General features: G+C 51.8%; 1 protein-coding gene across 1 annotated transcript in view; it reads left to right on the plus strand.

Moving 5' to 3' along the window:
* Positions 1-21,020, plus strand: part of ARHGAP35 (Rho GTPase activating protein 35) — a 107,851-nt gene that overhangs the window by 82,629 nt on the left and 4,202 nt on the right. The window contains exons 4-5 of the mRNA XM_037516846.2: positions 15,876-15,953; positions 17,410-17,541. Of these exons, the coding sequence (XP_037372743.1) occupies positions 15,876-15,953; positions 17,410-17,541 (210 nt within the window). The remainder of the gene's footprint in view (positions 1-15,875; positions 15,954-17,409; positions 17,542-21,020) is intronic.

A 21,020-nucleotide genomic window follows, 5' to 3' on the forward strand; every position in this document is an offset into this window, starting at 1 on the left:
ACAGGAGAGGTTTGCCGTGCCATGTGGGCATCTTCGTAGCTGGCCAGGATCGAACCCACACTGCAGAGGCTGTGGACAGCTTCACAGCGCTGCGCTCAACCACCTGCGCCACCAGGGAGGCCCTCCAATGAGAATTTTATTTGGCTTATACTTAAGGTGCAGTTGAACATCTTTGTACTATATAGTCTTTCCATTTAAGCTCATGGTGTCCGCTTTGCTTGCTCTTCTTTTTTCTCCTTAGTCAATACAGTCATTTGTCTGATTTCTAGGATTGGGGGGTGGGGGCAGTGGGGGGAATGTAATAAATCATCCTATAAATGTTTCTGGGTTTGTCAAGTACAAGACATTTTCTGTGTGAAGGCCATCCTTAAGGAAGCCAAGATCAGGTTCCTTTGGAGCGATGGTTACGTGGAAGAGAAAATGAATAGCCAGTGGTTAATGATTGTGAGTTTGCCAAGTGTCCATAAGGCTGAGGCATTGGGTGGGCATCAGGAAAGGAAGGAAACCCCTAAAGCTGACTTGGTACCTGTCTGGGCTAGGGGCTTGGCCTGAAAGGTAAGTTGGATTCATGATAACAGAGGATAGGAAGACTCTTCGAGGTGAGGAGAGTGGCCTGAATGAGTCAGGTGTGGGGGCGGGAGTCACCGCGGTCAGGTAACTGTCCTGCCCTAATGTCTGTCAGGCTCCGGTGTTTGGACTTGACCAGAGATTTTCGGTGTCTCCTCCCTCTCTCCTCCCTCTGCTGCGGTTCTAAGGACATGCTTCTGAATGGGGCAGGGAAGACAGGCCACCAGGACTCTGGATCCTTAAGGTTCAGTTTAACATTTCACTTGGAAAAAAGGATTTTGTCACTCCCGAGAAAACTTGTCAACCCTTGCTATCTGTCACAGTGGGCAGGTAGAATTTGGTTTTCATCCAAGAGATCTTGCTCAACTGTGTTGGCATGAAATCTGGGGTAACCTTCCCACGTCTGTCAACGTGGTTGCACGGTCTCGTGGTGAGCTCCTGAGCAGTCTCGATCCGGCCCCGCCACTGCATTCAGTCCCCTCTCTTCCTGGCTTACAGTCAGGACCTTGTGGTCATGGCTTTTTCTGCTTCTGTTTCTCGTGTTCTTCCAGCCCTTATCCACACTGCTGCAGATATCTTTCTAAAACAAATGAGATCACATCACCTTCCCCCTTTGCACATTCTTCATTGACTCTCCAGCTCCTCCAGGATAAAGTGTAGCGCTGTTCCCGTACGGCCCAGCCCCTGCACCTGCCCGTCATCTAGTCTCACCTCTGCTGGTTACTTCATCCATGATGGTGAGCTTCTGGCTCACAGATCGGGACTACACGCTCCTTAAGCGTCCGTGCTGCTCGCTCACAGCGCCATTCCTTGCTGTTCCATCTTGAGAGCCCCCTCCCAGAGCCTTTCTCTGACCCCCGCTTGGAGCCAGGGCCTCCCCTTCCCCCGCCATGGTCTGTAGTCCTCTGTGCACACTCACACACTGAATTCCAGTTGTCTGCCTTCCTCAATGGAGCCTAAGTTCCTTGAGGGAAGGGACGGTCTTCAGCTTTGTGTCCCCCGGAGCAAGTACACAGGGCTCGTGTAATGGCTCTGAATGGTGTAGACAGAGCCAGCCCACAGACAGCCACTTCCCTCAAAAGTTCCATTCAGTGGAAACGTGGAATTGTATGTATATAGAAAAGGAGAAGTAAAAAGATATATATAATACACGGGTCTTGAGCAAGGTTGCAGTGTCTGAGTGGGAACAAATTTCCCTGTGTTCTTGGTGTGAGGGGTGGAGGGTGTGTTACTAACACTTGAGGAGATGTGTGTGAAATTTTTAAGGTCGGGTATTTAAACAGACAATCTTAGAAGGCAAAGAGTAGGAGTCATCAGAGCGGGGGGAGGAGAGCGAGTGGTTCAGGCTGTCAGGGCTAATAGAAAACTTGGTATCCTGAGGGTGGTACTGGTTGTGAAGATTCAGGTGCATCTTTCAAGTTAGGAGAAATATCTGTAAATCACTCTAGAATTTATGGAGAGAGGCAGCAGTAATGATAGTAGGCAGAGAGGAGTACCTCTCCAGATGTGCCACTGATGTGTGGATCCGTGTAATATGGTCTGTCCTGCAGGGGAATATTATTCAGCAATGAAAAAGAACAAAGTGCTGTAAGTGCCCCAGTGTGGAAGAACATTCTTGAAAACATCACTCTAGGGCCTCCCCGGTGGCGCAGCGGTTGAGCGCTGGTCTGAGAAGCTGCCCGCAGCCTCTGCAGTGCCGGTTCGATCCCCGGCTGCCGGGCGAGGGTCCCGCATGGTGCGCAGACCTCTCCTGCCACCCGCTGCTCCCCTCAGCAGTGTCCTTCGTCTGTCTGCCTATTCTGTTCCCCGCTCTGGTGAATTCTCTCACTCTCCCGTGCTTCTGACTGTACCCAGTGCTTGCATAAATAAATAAAAAATAAAAAATGAAAGAAATTAAACCAACTATAAAAAAAAAAAAACCACTCTAACAGTGAAAGAAGCCAGTCACAGAAGATTGCGTAGAACAGGATTCCATTTATATGAACTATCCTTACTAGGCATAGCTATAAGGCCCTTGAAAAATAAAGGTGTATAACTAATAGGCTAGGAGGAGGGAGGATTTAGGGGTGACTGCAAATGCATACAGTTTCTTCTTGAGTGATGAAACTTTTCTAATATTGGTTATGAACGACAGGCACGTTTGGTTTCCCAGTGAGCCCAGCGGTCCCCATGACCCCGAATGGTCACAGTTTGTCTCCAGCTGTGCTGTGTGCCAGCCTCCCCATTGGGTCCTTTCCAGAATGGAGACACTCTGGTCACACAGGCTCATGACAGACCACACTCATGGCCCCTCTACTGCTTTCACGTGGGAACGTGAGCTCCTGGCTTTATTTCCAGTATGTTCCCACCATATTACAAGTTGAAAATAGACAGCCATCGACGGCTGGAGTTTAATGACTTAATGACTCCCGGGCTCACCTCTCCCTATAGAGAGATGGCCCAGCGCACGCTGTCTCCCTCCGCCTCACGTGATGGGGATAAACAGATTTCCACTATCAGGGTGTGCTTTTGTGGCTGGGGCACAGTTCTTGAGAAGACACCAACGCAGTCTTTCCTGGAACTGCCTTCAACAACCCCACCAAATTAGTGAATGGAAAATGGCTGCCGAGAGTTTTGGAACAAGTAATGTGCATATATTTTCAGCTTCATGACTGAGAGCAAATTACAGTGCTGCCCTGCTGGAGACAGCAGGACGAAAGGCCAACTATTGCCTGAGCTGATGCTCTCCAGCTGTTGGTGAACTCCAAGCTTGCTTAATCAGGCTGGGAAATGCTCCTATTTAGCCCTCGTCTGCCACCACGGAGCCTTGCCCTAGTGAGGTGCCAGGGCAGCATCTGGGCAGCGTGGCAGGCATGATGCTGAGCAGGCTCCTTAACTTCAGGGTCTTAGTTTCCTCGATGGTAAGAGGAAGGTGAAACAGCTTCCTGGCAGGGTGCTGTGCTGTTAAGTGAGACTTGTGTACCAGGCGCCTTGGCCAGCCCGTGTGCTAAGCGTCGCCACGAGTCTCATTTCATTCTCATAGCAGTCCTCTGAGATAGGTGTGATTTCCAATTTTCTGATAAGGGAAAATGGGATCCCGAAAGAGGGAGATAGGAACTGGGATTCTAACCCAAAGGCATTACCCTGCTGGCCACATTGACTTCCTTCACTGGGGTAGGTTGAGGCCTGAGCAAGACAGATTAAGTGAGGCTCTTGCAACTCATGGAGAAGTGACATCGGGCAGGTGACAGTGAGCTCTGCTCCCCTACGCCAGCATATCATCTTTTCTCGCTGACTACCCGAGAGGGTTTTTTCCTCCTGGCACCAAATGTATGGAGTCTTTTCCAACTCTGTGACACCGACAGGGAGTCCCGTGGTTCTGTTCTGGCACTGAGTACCCAGAGTCAGTGTCAGACCCCACAGGTCAAGGTCTCGCTTCCGTGAGACTGCCCCACTTCAGACCTTCGCAAGTATCAAGTCCGCAGGTTACCCATACTTCTATCATACTGCTGGCCACAAAATTGGGGGTTCCCACAACCTCCTCTCGGGTCCAGTAATTTGCTACAATGACTCAGAACTCAGGAAAATTCTGTACTTACTATTACAGTTTCTTGTGAAGACCACAGTTCCAGAACAGCCTCTTGGAGGGAGGTACTGAGGCACACAGAGCCTCTTCCCTGCCCTCAGGGGCACTGACCCCACACCTCAGAGCATTCATCTGCCTCAGGCTCCTGCAACCAGTTGTTTATGGCTTTGTTAGAGGCTCCATCGCTCAGTCTCCAGCTCTTCTTCCCTCCCAACCCTTTTATCAAGGCGTGGGCTTTCTCATGTCCGCCCCTCATCCTGAAGCTCTCGAGGGACCCCCAGGAGTCACCTGATTATTTTCAACTCAGGTCCGGTTGGAAAGGACTTGTTATGAGAACTGAGGTGCTCCCCACCTTGGGACATGCCAGTGCCGTAGTAGCTCAGTGCCAGCAAGTGGGGGCGGAGACCAATTGCGAATTTCCTGTTGCCGTCCACTGGCCCTCTGAGGCTACATTGGGCCGCGGAGGAGCACCCAGCTCTGGACCGCATGCTCTTTTTTTTTTTTTTTTAAAGATTTATTTATTTATCCATACAAGCACTGGGTACAGTCAGAAGTGTGGGAGGGTGAGAGAATTCTCCAGAGCCAGAGCAGGGAGCAGAACAGGCAGAAGGACCGATGTACACTGCTAAGGGGCGGCAGGAGAGGTCTGCGCGCCATGTGGGACCCTCGCCCGGCGACCGGGGATCGAACCGGCTCTGCAGAGGCTGAGGGCAGCTTCACAACCCAGCGCTCAACCGCTGCGCCACCAGAGAGGCCCTGGACCGCATGCTTCTTGACAGCTGGAAGTGAACCCTGACTTCTTCACAGAGTACTTTGAGTTTTTCGCCTAGTTCCCACCGTGGTGGATGGTATTACTCTCACAGTAGCACTAACCTCTCTTCATAAGAGAGAAAACCAATCTGAAGTCCTCTGGGCAGAGACCCCTTGTAGCCTGTCGGAATGGTCGTGGACCCACGTTCCAGCCCTCCAACCTTGTCGTAGCTGTGAGCTTGCTGACCGGGTGAGAACCGATCAAGTTCCATCCCGCTTGGGAAGCAGCTACCCTAGAAGAGTCTGTTTCTATCCACATTCATCATAGCCACTTTCCAGAGCTGTCGTGGAGGGGATTTGGCACCTCTGGAGCGATTAAATCAGTCAGTTATTTCCCTGCAGTCAGCCTAGATCTCTGTAATTCTGTCTTTCAGAGAAGGCAGCTAATTTCAGTATAGATACTCCCATCTATCACTGTAACAGTTTAATAGGTGCCGTTACAGCTTGAATCCACCAACAGCTTTATGTGAGTAATTGCCATATTTATACTGCTTTGAATTGATGATAAAGTACTAAAATATGAGGTATGTGGTTTCATATGCTGTGATTTTTATGGGGGTTCTGTGTTACTTAATCTCCCCTTCCCCTATGATTCTAGGTTTGTTAGCGAGTTGCTTTCCCATAATCCAAATAGTTTTAAAACAAAGCCCTCTCCACTTTTTTGGATTACCTCCCATGAGCCCATTTTTGCCCACCCTTCTTACCTATTAAGCATATGTCCCTTGCCTTTCCCAGATCCCCCAGGCCATAAAAGCAGGCTCCACTTTGGCCTCGTCCCGATAAGCAGTGTTCACAGAGCTGTGACACACATTGCTAGTGGATTTCCATAGGACCCGGGGCCCTGATCGGAGCAGCAGACCCTGGCAAGGTGCCTGGAGCGCCCCGCAGCCAGAGAGGGGCCGGGCTTGTTTCACGAAGTAATCCTGCCCTCACTTCCAAGACCGAAATAGTCTGGGTGGAAGCCCAAATCCCTGAGACAGTTCCGACAGGCCTGCCTGGCCCTGCTGCTGCAGCTGCATGTCCCTCGGCAGCCAAGGCCGTCCTGTGAGAGTGGCGCGGGCACCAGCACCCATGTCAGCCCCATCCCTCCACTTCACAGATCTGGCTGGCCAGTGCCTTGAGTTATTACTAGGGAGTGTCCTCCCTCATTCCCTCTGCGTTCATGTACATGGGCGCACATGCAGCCTGTGTTGCCTTGGTGGGGTCCACACTCAGGGCATGCGCACTCCAGTTTTCGAGCATGAGAAGGTCGGAGCTGCAGGGGCTACTGCTGCTTGGCTGCATCACATTTCCAAGCGCTTTCCGGGGTGAGCGCTGTGCTGAGTGCTCTGTGGGCAGAGGCACTTTCAGTCCTCACAACACCCTTGGGACAAAGGTTCTGTCATGTCCCATTTTTCAGATGAGGACACTCAAGTGAAAGTGTTTGCTCAGTTGGGCAGTCATTGAATGAGCTGGAATCACCCAGCTTTGACTATCGAACGAAGGTCCCAACAGCTGCATGGTGCTGCCCCAGGAGGCCCTGCCCAGGTGCGGTGGCCTCAGTCTGCAACCTCTGCTCTTTCCAATCCGTGTCTCCAGACCCTCTGTTCCTGTGGTCAGACTGGCTGTGGGAATGTCTGAGATCTGCAGAGACCACTCTTGGAAGCTGGGAAGGTTGGGAAGGGAAGGAGGCCACTCAGCCCGTTCACAAGTACTTGTCTAAGTTCTGGAAAGGGGCTCAGCCCTCTTGTGGGGGATCCCAGCCACAGCCTATAGAAGTGAACTCCCCGCATCTGGAAAACGCGGCCCTGCAGCAGATGCCTGACCCTCGTGAAATAATGAATTTACTAAGCCCTTGTGACTTTACTGGGAGTAGGGGGTGGGGAAAGCAGAACCCCAGCAAGTTCCTCAGGAAGGTAGGAGTTTGGTACACTTGTTCGTGAAGCACCTACTCAATGCTAGCAGAGCCTGCGGGTTCCTCTTTCCCGCTCTGCTTGGCGGGGAAGGCGCTGGCAAGGGCTCCAGCATGCCTGAGGCACTGGGTTGGTTGAGAACAGAGTACATGAGTCTGCTTCCGCCTTCTCTTCAACCAGAGAAACCCGCCCTTTTATTTTCAGGCACCTATTTCTCCTTACAACAGAGAGTTCCAGGAGCCCCCCCACCCCCTCCACCACAGGAGTCACCTAGCCAAGGCAGGTACCTCAGGTCCTGGAGGAGTCCCGCAGCTGCCTTGTTTCATTGTCACGCTAACGTGAAAAAAAAAACAGTCCTGGCTGGTGTGAATGAGGCCCCACTGTCCTTAACACCAGTGGCGGCTCCCAGCTTTCCCCGCTCTGAGGTGGGGGTCACAAAGGGCCACGCAGCTGCGCCACAGCCTTCCCATTTTGCCTGTCCTCTGGGGAGAGGAGCAGGATGGGGACCAACCCTGCCGTTTAGCTGCCACGTGACTCAGGTTCTTGAGTTAGGATGAGCACTTGCAGTTGGGGTGACAACTGAGCTGTTGGGTAGGTTTGCTGAGCACGTGCTTCGTGCTGCACAAGTCCGTAGTTATTATCGTGACTCAGCTGTTTATCTCTGGAGGGCAAGGGAGACCTCTGAGGGGGTCAGTGTTCAGCCAGCCCAAAGAGTGGAGATAAAGAAAGAACAGCCAGTAGGAGGTGCCTGGCAGGGCCCACCTGAACGTTGTGAGTGGGGGGCGAGTGCAGTAGGCTGTGGCCTGTGATGTGGACCCCCAGGCCGCCTATGCAAAGTTTGCACTTCATCCTAGACTCCAAGTGCCAGGCCAGTGGGGGACCTGAGCATTTGGCTCAGCTTTTCTCGACTTTTATTAACTATGAAAGTGTCCTTAGGAGAGAGAAGCCAGGAAAGGCAGGACACCGAGCTGTGATTACTGACATCTCTGTGCCTTTCATGGTCTGTTGGGAACTGGAGCCTGAAGGGAGCTCGCCCCTGCCTCATTAGGCCTTGGGGGAAATCTGCCTGTGATCTCAAGGGATTTTTTATTTGGGGGTTAGCTGTGGAGAGGGCAGTGGGAACATGCCTGGGGTGGGAGTGCGGGTCCTGTCTTGTACCTGTGTGTTGGCCAGAACTGCTTGTTTGTTGGTAGCTCTTTGTTCAGCCAGTGAGACCCTCACTACAGTGACATCAGCACGCCTCAGTCACACTGCCATCACCCCCGTGCCACTGGGCTGGCGTGGGTGTGCTGGTGAGGTCACACCTCAGAGCCTGAAGGACGCTCGCCTTCTTGGCAGGAGGGCCTCCCAGCTGCTCCTAGCTTTGAGCGCTCATCGCTGCTTTGCAGGGTGCAGTCTGCTCACCCCAAATGTGGGCCACACTCCTCTCTCCCGCGCACCCCAGACTGCCTAGAATGGCAGTGTCAGCTCTACGCTGACCTAAAGCTCACTTGGCCAGCATGGTTTCTCAACACGTCTATTGTGGTGTGCAGTTTTTGGAAACCCAGGAGTAAACAGAGCCCCTTGTTTGGCTCAGAACAAGGTCCAGAAACCCTCTGTCACACTTAATGACAGTAAATACATGGGGAGCTCCTAAAGGATCAACCAGATGCTAGAGCCATATGATGGCCCAGACCTGGTGTGATATTTTCACCCCCCACCTCCGCTCCTTCCTCCTCAGCCTTGAGATTTATGGCATGGCTGCATGCGCGTACAATGGCATTGGAAATGTACAAAGCCACAGTGCCTGGTTGTGAGGCTAACACCCGGTCAAGCAGTCATAATAGAGTGTTAGTGGCATTCTGTCGCGGGGAGAGAGGAGGTCTGGCATTGCCAGAAACAGATCTTGATTGACGAGGGAATTACCGAGGGAAGACAGCTAACAAAGGGGCACTGGAGGGGCCAAAGCGACCCTAGTGTTCAAGTAATAGAGGAGCCAGAAAAATCATTCCAAGCACATCCAAAACAGGAAGGCAGCAGGGGGATCTGGTGGGGACTCTTCAGTGTTATCAATGGTAGAACTTCTTCCTAGGAATAAAGCAAGGGTGCTTCCCGCCGCTGCTTTCTGCGCGGAGAGGAGGCGGCGCCTTTCCTCTGGCTCTGCCTCCCCCTCCAGGGCACAGAGGAGAACATTGACGGGATGAATGCACATGCCTGACTGGGCGGGGGCCGGAACATCCTCACACCCACGGTGAAGCTGGCGATGGTGGCATGGAGCCCACATAGAATGTTCGAGGGAGAAGGGAACAGGGAGCGTCCCCTGAAAGTCGGAGCGTGACATTTAAATATGCAGTCAGGGCCTCCCTGGTGGTGCAGCGGGTTGAGCGCAGCGCTGTGAAGCTGTCCGCAGCCTCTGCAGCACCGGTTCGATTCCTGGCCAGCCAGAGAGATACCCACATGGTGCGGCAGGCTTTTCCTGTCTCGCCCACTGCTCCCCTCATCAGTGTATTTCATTCTGTCTGCCTGTTCTGTTCCCCACTCTGTCTCTGGTGAATCCTCTCACCCTCCCACACCTCTGGCCTGTACCCCAGTTGTATAAAAATAAATAAATCTAAATTAAAAAAAAAAAACACTTTAAAAAAAAGACCCAGCTCTAAATATGTAGTCATCTAAGGCAGAAGCTTGAGGGAGCCCCTCAAATGTGGCCAGCACCACTGACCCAGCTCTGTGGCCTGAGGCACATCACTCAGCCTCTCTGAGCCTTCACTTGCCATCTGTAAAATGATAAAGAAAAATAATAATGACGTTTACCTCAAGGAATTATTGGGTGGATTCACTGTGATCATTCCAATGAAGAGCTTAGAAAAGTGCCTGAGGGCAAGCCCTCAGCAAAAGTCAGGGCTGGGGTGTTTTCAGTTATCGTCATTGCTTCTAGACACCAACCCTTTGTGTTACCTGCTTTCCTATGTGTCATCTCAGTATTCATCGCTGTTGACAATGGCCCCATTTTTGATGAGGAGAACCCGACCCTGAGAGGTGGAGAGCTTTGTCCCTGTCACCCAGCCAGCACCAGACAGCCAGGATCAGAGCTGAGGTCACTTTGGTGTCACAGCCCTTGCATGTTTTTAAATCTTCTCTGAGTCTGGCTTGTTTTGACTGAGCCCTCAGAGCAGACCAGGCCTACAGGGAGAGCTGCTGTTAAGGCTTGTTAGGAGTGCAGACAAAAGAAAAAGAGTCATGCAGGCGTTGTGCTGTGGACCTTGCTCGCGCCTCTCAGAATCTAGAAGGTGGGCTGGTGTTGGTCAGCCTGTACTCGGAGCCACGACATTGAGCTCCTGTGTCCGTGACAGCAAATCTCAGGGGCTCGTCCTTCCGCCGGCTTGCTTTCCTCGTAGATCATCAGCAATAGCTACGCTCCCATCCCCATGCTGAGAGCACATTAAAGGCACATGACCAGCGTGCATGATGGAAGGAGATATGGGGTGCACTGCCTGGGCCCTCCAGCCAGCTGGTAACTGCTGACCTAGCTGAGATGCTGCACTGCCCTCCATCCTTTCGTCTCCTTTTGAGGTGGGGCTGCTGCGGTGTGATCTTCACAGGAGATACCCCTTAGGTGTACTCTTGGCATTTAACCAAAACAGGGGCTTCTTACTCCTCCCAACAGGTCAGTCCACCTTTAAGACAATTTGAATTTTATGCCCAAAGGAGTGGCCTTCTCTCTAGAGCTCTCTGCACCCCTCTGACCTGGAAACTCGGCCTGCCTTACACTCACCTGCTGGATGCATGAAAGACAAGGAGACTGGTCTGTTAGATGCGTTTTCAGCCTCCAGAAAAGTTGACAGAAGTTGGTTTTGGCAATCTATCTGGTGTGGGGCATTTTAGAGCACTGGCAGCCCCAGTTAGAATTTTTTTTTTTTTTTTGAAGGAGTAAAGTGCTGAGTTTTGATATCTAAATATAGGAAGTAAAAACAAGTCAGAGTTAGTCTTGGGAGAAGGATTGATTTGTTGCTAGAAAGGAAACAGGAGGAACTGGGTCCCCTGCGCATGAGCAGAGGTGGAGCCTCCCCCGCCGCCCCCACTCCCTCCACAGAACAACTTCTGGCCAAGAACCCTGGTGCTGAGAAGTGGTGGCTTGGGGTCCAGGAATAAAAACTTGTTTGGACATTTCAGAAAATCAGACACATACCAGGGCAGGAGGTGATCCCTCTGCTTGGTTTCCAGGCTCCTTTGGGTCACTGTCCACTTTCCTAGTGCCCCGGAGCCGGGCCAGGGCCGCAGCTCTAACAGGGAAGTCGGGGTAAAAATGCAACTCTGAGCCCGTGGGGAACGCCTGGTAACAGGCCTTGTTGCGTTGTCTAGCCTTCCTATGTTGCCAAAATTGTTTTTCAGGAAGACTATTCCTGAAAGCTCTAAGGCACTTATCTGCCATGTGGGTGCTGGGTGCTCAGTAAACACTGATGGAAAGAACAGGGCCTCTTTGCTTTCCTCGGTTTTGTAACCCACTTACAAGCCATACGTGACCACCGTGGTTAAAGTTTAAAACTACATAAGGACTTTAAAAAGCAGCAGTTTTAGTGCTTGGGGGAATGCTTTGTCTGTAAAGTATCTGGTATCTATTCTTCCTGGGGTATCGTGCCCCAGTTTTATTGAATCGTAGAATTTGGAGTCAAAGAGACTTTAGGGGCCTGGGTCATCTTCTAGAGTGGCAGTTCTCGAAGTACAGTTCCCAGCAGCGGAGGCCTCATCTGGCAGTCTGTTAGAAATGCAGGTTATTGGGCCCCATTCGAAACCAACAGAACCAGGAACCTTCTGGTGGTGCTGGTCTCAATATTGAGAACTCATGATTTAGAACTTAGCAGTAAAAGCATGTAGCTCTAGGATCAAATGGCTTCAGAGTGCAGCCCACCAGCTCTCCGACCTAGTGCGCGTTGCGTTACTTCTTAGCTTCAGCATTCCTATCTGTAAAGTGGGGCGCAGTCATAGCCTTTGAAGGGCTATTGTGAGAGCTAACATAAAAACGCATGACAGGTACTTAACAGGACGTGCGTCGCATGTAGATAGCATCCAGTAAATGGTTTACTGTTGTTTTAACTATCTTCTTAGATCAGGTATTAATTTTTTTAAAACAGCATCATAGACAGATGACTGTCGGGTGATGGGGGAGTTCAAAAGCTCTGGGCCATTCCAGTGAATGACAGCTGTCGCCGTGAATAGTTACAGTATATATGGAGACCTCACGTGCCTTCCTGTGACATCCATTCTCAGCGGGGGCTCTGTACTTCAGGGCCCTTGGGACAAGGCTGTTCCACGTGGCATTTGTTCTGAAGTTTGAACAGCAGTGACCTTGACCCTTCTGAACTTTCTCCTGTTCTATTTCCAGAGATGAACTAAAACAGAGAAGGGACTTGAAACTAATAGGACTTTTTTTTAAAAAAAGAAAGCCAATTGGGCCTTCCTGGTGGCGCAGTGGCTGAGCGCTGGGCTGCGAAGCTGCCCGCAGCCTCTGCAGCGCGGTTCGATGCCCGGCCACCGGGCGAGGGTCCCACATGGCGCGCAGACCTCTCCTGCTGCCCGCTGCTCCCCTCAGCAGTGTGCTTCGTCAGTCTGCCTGTTCTGCTTTCTGCCCTGGCTCTGGTGAATTCTCTCACCCTCCCACGACTCTGACTTTACCCAGTGCTTGTATAAATAAATAAATCTTTTAAAAAATAAATAAATAAAAATAAAAAAAGAAAGCCAAGAGGCCTGTGCGGCTGCTTTGGTAGTGGACCTTGGGGAACTTCTGCTGTGTGGAACTGCCTCTGAGCTGAAGGTTGACGCTTTCTCAGGTGGGCTTGAGGCCATGGAATAGACCTAAGGGTTTCACTCCCGGTTATGGCTCTGCTTTCTGCTGGCAGCGTGAACCCAAGTCGCCCTGGTGTGTTTCTGTGCTGACCTGGGGGTCCTGGCACACACCGCCTCAGAATCCAGCGGCTGCCGGAGAGCCTGCTCCTTGGCTGGCTGCCTGTGCTGTCAGGTGTCCATGTTCTCACCTGCGTCGCTGGCCCTAGCTCACTGGCTGCCTTTGTGGTGCTTGTGATCTGCCCTAAGGTTTGTTATGTTTATTTTTTTTTAATTGATGTCTAATTAGTAGTTGTGATAAATTGTACTGGCCAAGCAAATGATGCATTTCCTAAATGATTCCATGGTGCTGTGTGGGGCAGTAGCCTTGCTATTTTAAAATGGGATTTTGTAAAATAAACATGCGTCCAGATTACAGGAAGTACTGAGTTGATGATTAATAGATGCCATGTTGCTGGCCTTGCACTTTCAAAGCCTTCATCTTTGCGATCCGCCACCTCGGGAGGTTTCAGCAGGCTCAGCTTCTCTGATCGCTCCCAGATAGCTAATTGGCAGTTTGGTCTCTTCGCTGGGGGGGCAGGCACGTGGTTGCCAGGAAGCTGGGGAGAGGATGACTCTGCTAGAAGGCATCCTAGAAGCTGGTGACGGGCTGAGCTGTCAGAACCTTCTGCCATTCAGAAAGGGCCACTCCACGTGAGTTTTGCCACACTTTCTAGAATTTTTAAGATTTTGACATTTGTACCATCATTTTCTTTGTATCAGGGAGGGCTGATCTTCAGGTAAAGAGAAATACATAGAAAATAGTTCCTGAGCCAGCTGACACATACCTGGGGCCTGCCAAAGTATGGATGATTCATCCTCAAGCTTATGGTATGTGTTACCCGAGATGTGAAATAGGTAGGAGGTTTAAACATGTCTGAGAAAAGAAAAGTCACTGAGAAGAGAGTCCATTATAAAATTGCCCACTGGGTTTGGTAAAGCGGCCGTTCCTGACCTCTGACTTTGGGTTGACAGCACTGGGGATGTACCAACTTTTAGCAGAATGCTGAGGGTTTGTATCTTTCTTCTTGGGGTGAGGGGAGACTGTGGTTTAGACCCCAGCCTGGTCCATAAATATCAAGCATCCTCCAGGACATTGTGGAGGCTCTGAACTCAGACCACTCTGCCTCCAGGCCGTGTGACTTAGGGCAAGGACTTCAGCTCCAACCACGAGGATTAGATGCTGTCATCATCCATTTCACAAGTGAGTGAATGGGCGGATGGAGGCATCTCGCCTGGCTCAGTGCAGGCGGGCGTGAGCTCAGCAGGCGACTCCAAAAGGGAGGATGTGGGGAAGGTCGCCACCTGGCTGGTGTGTCCGGGTGCTCATGTTTGCAGCGTGGCCGCACGCCTCACACTAGCACAGCGACAGCTCTGTGGTCGTGGTCGTACTTAGGCACTGCGTGTCGGGTGTCCATGGGTCTGCTCCATTAACCCCCTTTTCTCTGGGGTGAAAGGTCTGTGTGCAATTAACAGCTTTTAAGTCAGGGAATGGATGACTTGGGCTTCATTGTTCTTCAAGTTCACCTGCCACACCAATCTGGGACCCCAGAAACAGTCAGGCTGAAGCTTTTATCTCGTCTGATGGGCGCCCCTCCAGAGACCACAATTATAGCACTAACTGGCATTGAGACCCTGGCCTCGGGGGTCTGCTAATTGACTGAAAGGCCCGGCGCGCTCTCACTGCCTGGTGTCTTCTGGTGTGCAGTGGGGGCTCATGGGCTTCCTCGATGCCCGCGAAACCACAGTCTTTGAAGGAACCTGGGGTTGGTTTGCCCTTGAAATCCCTTCTTGGTTCTACAGTGATTTCATTGTCCCGAGAGCCTTGGTCTTCGGGCTGCAGCAGTGAACATTTTCTTCCCCGAGAGCGGGCCAGGGTAGGCTGGGGTAGGCCGGGGTGAGAATCCACTCCAAGCTGAGTGGTGCTTCCTCACGTGACACTTGATGTTCTTCTGTATTTTTTAACTGAATGTTAATAATTGATTCCTTTCCTTACCTAGCACTGTACACAAGATAAGCTCCTGAAGGATTACACTGTTATATCTAAAAACTTACAAGAGAACAAGAAAGAAAAAATAGAGAATATCTGATCCAGGATTAGGAAAATCTGTTCTAAGCATGAAGAAAATGGTCTTCAAAACCTAACATTTTTGAATTGTGTATTTTAAACATTTCAGTAGACAATTAGAAGATAAAACTGTATATAATACTAACATAATATATACAACTTAATAACATACTCAAAGACCTCTTTCACAAAGAGAGACACACACTGGGCCTCCCTGGTGGCGCAATGGTTGAGCGCTGGGTTGCGAAGCTGCCCGCGGCCTCTGCAGCGCCGGTTCGATCCCCGGCTGCTCCCCGGCCGCCGGAGGAGGGTCCCGCATGGCGCGCAGACCTCTCCTGCCGCCCGCTGCTCCCCTCAGCAGTGTACTTCGGTCCTTCTGCCTGCTCTGCTCCCCGCTCTGGCTCTGGTGAATTCTCTCACCCTCCCACGCTTCTGACTGTACCCAGTGCATGTATAAACAAAAAAACAAACAAATAAATAAATAATAAAACATGCCTCTATTAAATAAATAAAATAAATAAAAAAAAAAAAAAAAAACAAAGAGAGACACACAAACTGCCAAGACTCTTTTAAAGATAATTTTGCTTTATTTCTAACAGTGAAGGCTTGGGAAAACTGAATGATTAATAATAGGACTTTTTAAAATGTTACTGCATACTTAGATGTCTTTAAAATGAATTTATAGCAGGACTGGGGCAAGTTGAAGGGTTGCAAAAATATAAAATCGATTTGTAAAAGAATAGGAATAATTATTGATCAGGACAAGTTTATAGTGTGCTTTGTGAGTGGAAAAGGTGGGTTAAAGCAGTATTATCTCCATTTCTTTAAAAAAATTAAGAATATACATCAAAATGTAGCCAAAAGCTGTCTTTGACTGGTATACTTCTGTTAATTTTTTTACCCACACACAAAAAAGTTTTTTAAAGGAATTTAAATGAATAGAAAATGGAGGACAACTGGATTGAGGCATTTAGAAAGATACAGAGTGCCTAGCCCTGTTTCTCATGGCGGGGGCCTCATGGAAGCTCCCTGGCTCTCCCCTTCTATGCTCGGGTCCCACCCTCCTCATGCTCGTTCTCCTCTTCTGCTCCTGAGATGCCTACTTGTTTGCCCGCAGGACTGAGCACTGAAGGCATCTACCGGGTCAGCGGGAACAAGTCAGAGATGGAGAGTCTGCAGAGACAGTTTGATCAAGGTAAGGCCGCCGGCTGGCCCTGCAGCAAGCTGGAGTCTTGCGAGGCCGTGCCCCTCCCCTCACCGAACTGCCCGTGGGGGCCCTGCCCGCACTCAGCTCCAGTGCCAAGAGTTGCTGGCTTGGTGACTGAGAAAGGCGGGACTTTTGGCCCCACATAGCCTTGTCTCCCTGGTCACACCGCTGCAGAGAAGGAGGGAAAGCAGCCTGCTTCGCACACTCCAACCGCATGGTCAGGCCACCCCGGCTCTAGGCCGGGCAGGATGGTGGTGGGCACGTACTATGAGAGTTGAGTGGAGACAAGGATCCAGTTTTCCCATGGGTGCCAGGTGTCAGGCGTGCCCTCACCCATAACTCCCCTCCTCCCAAAGTCCCTGCAACAGTGAAACACAGTGGAGGGGACATTGGGTGAGAGCTGAGCCTCAGGCCCCAGACTCTCAAAGCTGTACTCTCAAGCATCACACAGGCTCTTGGCAGAGACTCCGATCTCCTGAGCTAGGTCAGCTTTGAGAGGCCTAGAGCCAGACAGCCAATTCTGCTTCACCTTAACCCGGCAGCCAAGCGCGCTCTCTTAGAACTGAGCATACGCGGAGCGACTGAGACGTCCCCGCCAGCAGCGCATGAGCCAAAGCGGTAAAAGTTCTCCAGGGTGCCCGGCCAGGGAGGAAGCTGAGCCGAGGATTAACATGCCCAGCTCCACCCGTGGCCAGGCCTGAGTGATCAAGCTCAAGGCGGGAGCAGGCCCCGCCTCAGCGCCCAGGCGCCCGGTCCCATGGCAGCCCCTGCTCGTCTGCAGACTGGAAGGTTGAGGCCGAGGCGGCTAGAGCCGTGCGCCCGGCATGCAGCCGTGTATATGCGGTGACCTGAGGCACAAGTCACTCCCCAGAGTGGAAGCCACCGATGCCTGCCGGTAGCTGACTCCCACAGACTCTCCATGCATTCAAGCATGTGAATCAGAACTGGCGACGAGGTGGGTGGTGTCGTAGTTTGGGGGCAGCCAGAGGAGAAGGGACGAGGCAAGGACAGAGGCGAGACAGCAGCCAAGACTGACATTTTTATGACCCTCATGAAAAGTAAACTGGCTTCCAGGGAAGCTGCCTCTTCTGTTCCCTAAGCGGGGCCCGGGGAGCAGGGTGTGGACTGTAGCAACCTGTCCAAGCCAGACAAGGAGTCAGAGGGCTCCAGAAACAGGGATGAAGGGGTGCAGCTCCTGTACTCAGAGGACAACTGTGGAAGGAGCCATGGATGTCAGCCTCTCTGTGACCCTCAGAACGTTATTGGCAGCCCCCCACACAGCACTCTCGTCCACACTGACAGTGCTCAGTCCTTGCCCAGCTCCAGCCCAGCCTCGGGCAGCATCTCAGGGTCCCAGGGTGACCCCAACTCCCCAAGTGCCGAGTTTGCCTTCTGCTTCCGCTCAACCTGGGTCTCTGTCCTCACGCTCCTGACTTCTTTTCAGACCACAACCTTGACTTGGCAGAGAAAGACTTCACAGTGAACACTGTGGCTGGCGCCATGAAGAGCTTTTTCTCAGAGCTGCCAGACCCCTTGGTCCCGTACAACATGCAGATTGACCTGGTGGAGGCGCACAGTGAGTACCAGCCCCTGCGTGGCTCTTTGGGCCCCGGCAGCACCCAGACTGTTGGGCAGACTGAGACAGAGTGGGTGCAGCTCCACAGGAGTGGATGCTACCCTCAGGAAGTGGGCCCTTGGGCTCTTGGAGCTGAAGTTTGAAGGGCACAAAGAAGGGGACTTGCCAATTAGACCCCAGCCTTTATAGACTGCAGGTTCCTCTCAAGGCTCTTGCAGGAGAGGGGCAGCTTCCCCAAAAATGCTGAGAGTGAAGAGCCTAGTTTTAGTATCAGGCTTGGGAGGATACCTGCTCTTTTCTTTATTCACAGTAGCATGGCCCAGTGTAACCTTCCTGACCCTTAGCTCATTACTCCCCTATTCCTGGACATGGAGGGGTCGGGAGGGGGCTGTAGCCAGAACAGACCTGTTGGGAGGGATTCCTTTCCTTTCCTCCTCTCACTTGCCCCTTCTTCTCGTCTCTCATCTAAGGAAGTTAACGTGTCCCAGGGCTAGACGGCCTACCCAGCCTCTGGGGAGAGGAGAGGGTAAGGGTCAGCTTCAGCGGCCCTCACTAGATGCTCACTCGGGCTACAGCAGGCTAGCACCTCGGGATTTAATGGTGACCTTTAGTGCTGTCCCTTCTGCCCCCTCCACCCCCACTGTGTGTGCCCGGCCCACCTCGTTTGTCCACCAGTGAGAGCCTTTCCACTGGGCAACCTTGCTGACTCCATGTAGTACTGCAGAGCCTGTCCTCTTGGAACCTGCCACCGCGGGGCACAAGGCAGTGTTTGGAGCTTGCTGGGCCAGTACCCGCAAAAGCAGCTATTGTGGTCCTGCCGGTGAGGAGCGTGTCTGCAGCAGCAGGCTGAAGAGAAGGGAAAAGGCGTGTTCCTTGGACCATTGCACATTGGTCTCATCTTGTCGGTGCCCAGCTCAAAAGAGACTTTCACGCAGGCACGATTTACTCACAGGCTAATAGGGTGGGCCAAAATGGGGGAGTGGTGGAACGTCAGATATCAGCAGTCTTGGGTCACATATTCTTAGTGGCAGTATCCACCTCTGAACTGTGAGGTGCCTTGTCAGAGCCTGAGCGCCGCCGAGGCTGCAGGGCCCCAGTCACTCCCTGTAATCTTCATTTCCACAGCCTGGGCATGCCTGGTTTTGTCTTCTGGTATTAAGAAACTGAAATCATTTACAGCTCCCGCTTGCTGAGCCTTCTGGGGCTCTGGGGCTGTCATGCAGTTGCCTGACCTTTGCCATGTGCCTGAGGAGATAGAGTCAGAGTTTCTCCCAATGAGTTTTAGGGGGTGAGAACTGGTGGTGGCCCATGCTCCCCTCTGCAGCCCAAAGATAGAGAGCCCCTCTGGCATCGCCTCACCAGCTGACTCCAGGCAGCCCAGGGGTGGAATGCACTGGAACTTTCTACTTGGAGCCAGCTCTCTTTCTACCTCAGCTTGTCTCTGGGCAGAAGTTAGGGGAAAGAAGGAGCTGGGGTGGGGTGTCAGTCAGCATTTCAGCATTTGCCTTGACTTGGCGCCATCTAGAGGCTGGTAGGGTCCTGGCACCCTGTAGCGTCCCATTGTTTCTACGGAAACTGCTGACATAGCATCTTTTTGTTTTTGGAGGGTGGGCCGGAGAGGGAGGCTGTATTGATAGGGAATCAGCTGCTTTTCCTACAGCAGCTTCCGTTCACTTCTGCTGAAGAGCGAGCTTCTTGCTGCTACTGCAGCCTGGAAAAGGGTGGAGATTTTCCGCTTTTTCTTCCCATTGTGTATTTCCTGTGCCCCAAGCTCAGCTGGGGCTTCGTGGTCTTGAACCTGGTGGAAGGAATGTATCTCCCTGACATGGCACCTCTTGTGGGCAGAGCACCTGAATGGGGAGAGCAGGACTCTGCCTGTTAGGGGCGAGTTTAACAGGCCAGAGCACTGCCCAGGCAGTGCCAGAGTCAGTGTTAAAGGACATTACAGAACGAAGATTCTCGAGCACCAAAGTAGCTATTCCCAGCCAGTCTGGGTTTCCATGGCAACATCACCTTGCCCAGCTTTTTCCACTAATACCTAAGAGCTGTCATGTCTGCGTGTGTTCAGGGCTTGGAAATGGTTTCAGATCCCATCACAACAAATATCAAGGTCACTCTCAGATTGTTTTGCTAGCTCCAGAATTTCCTAATATTTAACATTGCTGAAACTGTCCACAAAATAGGTCTTTGTCATTGTTCAACAGTTGTTCATGCCATGTTCAAGGTGATGTGTGGGAGATTCAAGTGGGAAGTACCCTCCTGGGGGGCACCTTCGGCCCAGGTGTCTGTGCTCAAACCCCATCCCTGCCCTCCCTGGGTGCACAGTTAACTGCCAGACAGAATGAAGCAGCTGAGCAGGAAGTGCAGTGAGGAAGTGCACCCAGAAGACAGGGTGAGGTACAACCCAGGTAGAACCAAGATTTCAGGAGGCAGAGGAATTTCCTATTCCATCTTGTCCTCACACCTCACTCTAGCCTTTGAGAGAAGTATTATCAAGTGTTCATGCCCACATCTTCTCCTCTTCTTCCCATAGCATCCCCCCTATCTAGAACCCTACAGTCCAGCCCACAGGCACTATCCTAGAACTGCGCTGCCTCAGTCCACAGGTTCTGAGATGAAGGGCCTTTGACTCCAGGCCTCATCAGACCTGTCACTGCTTATAAAGTTCGCTGTGCACTTTTTAGACTATGGTAAAGACCAGCAGCTTTCATCAGCTTGTCAAAGGGACATATGACGCGAACATTTTAGGCTCTCAGCTTATCGTCTTACCCTTTCCTTTGGGCGGATGATAGACTAGAAATGATAAACGAGGCCTCCCTGGTGGCCTGGGGGTTAAGTTTCAGTGCTATCACCGCTATGGCCTGAGTTTGATCCCCAGCCAAGGAGCTGACCCACTTGGCACAGCAGACCTCTCCTGTCTCCACGCTGCTCCCCTCACCAGTGGATTTCAGTTGATCCACCTATTCTGCTCCCCACTCTGTCTCTGGTGAATTCTCTCAAACCCCCAACCCCCTCACCTCTGGCCTGCACCCCAGCTCTTGTATGCATAAATAAATCTTTAAAAATAAATAAATGATAGAAGACTGATGTGCCCAGGCTACCAGGCAGCCAGATCTGGCTGATCTTCTGGTTCTGGGTCACGTGCTGCCTGAGACGCTGCTGGTTCTGGGTCCTGCTTCCTCTTGTCTCTCCAGACAGCTGCATAAGGGACACTGGCTTTCCTCACTCCCTGCATACGGCAGCCAGCTCGCGTGCAGCCTCAGCCCTCCCTCGGTCTGCAGTGCCATGCCTCCCTCCAGGAGAAAGACTCCAGAATCTTCCATTCTGGCCTTGGAGTCTTTTACCAGCTGAGCAAGAGGTGGCATTGCACACCCACCTGCCCATGTCCCTGGGGGGTGACCTGATCCCAGGAACTTCCTTTTCTGGTGGAGCAGGGGAGCGAGGTGTTTGAAGGCCGTAAGGGACTTCCACGGGCACTG

Source organism: Talpa occidentalis, unplaced genomic scaffold, assembly GCF_014898055.3.
Source record: "Talpa occidentalis isolate TD23 unplaced genomic scaffold, MPIMG_talOcc4v2.1 talOcc4.17, whole genome shotgun sequence".
Classification (NCBI taxonomy): Eukaryota; Metazoa; Chordata; class Mammalia; order Eulipotyphla; family Talpidae; genus Talpa; species Talpa occidentalis.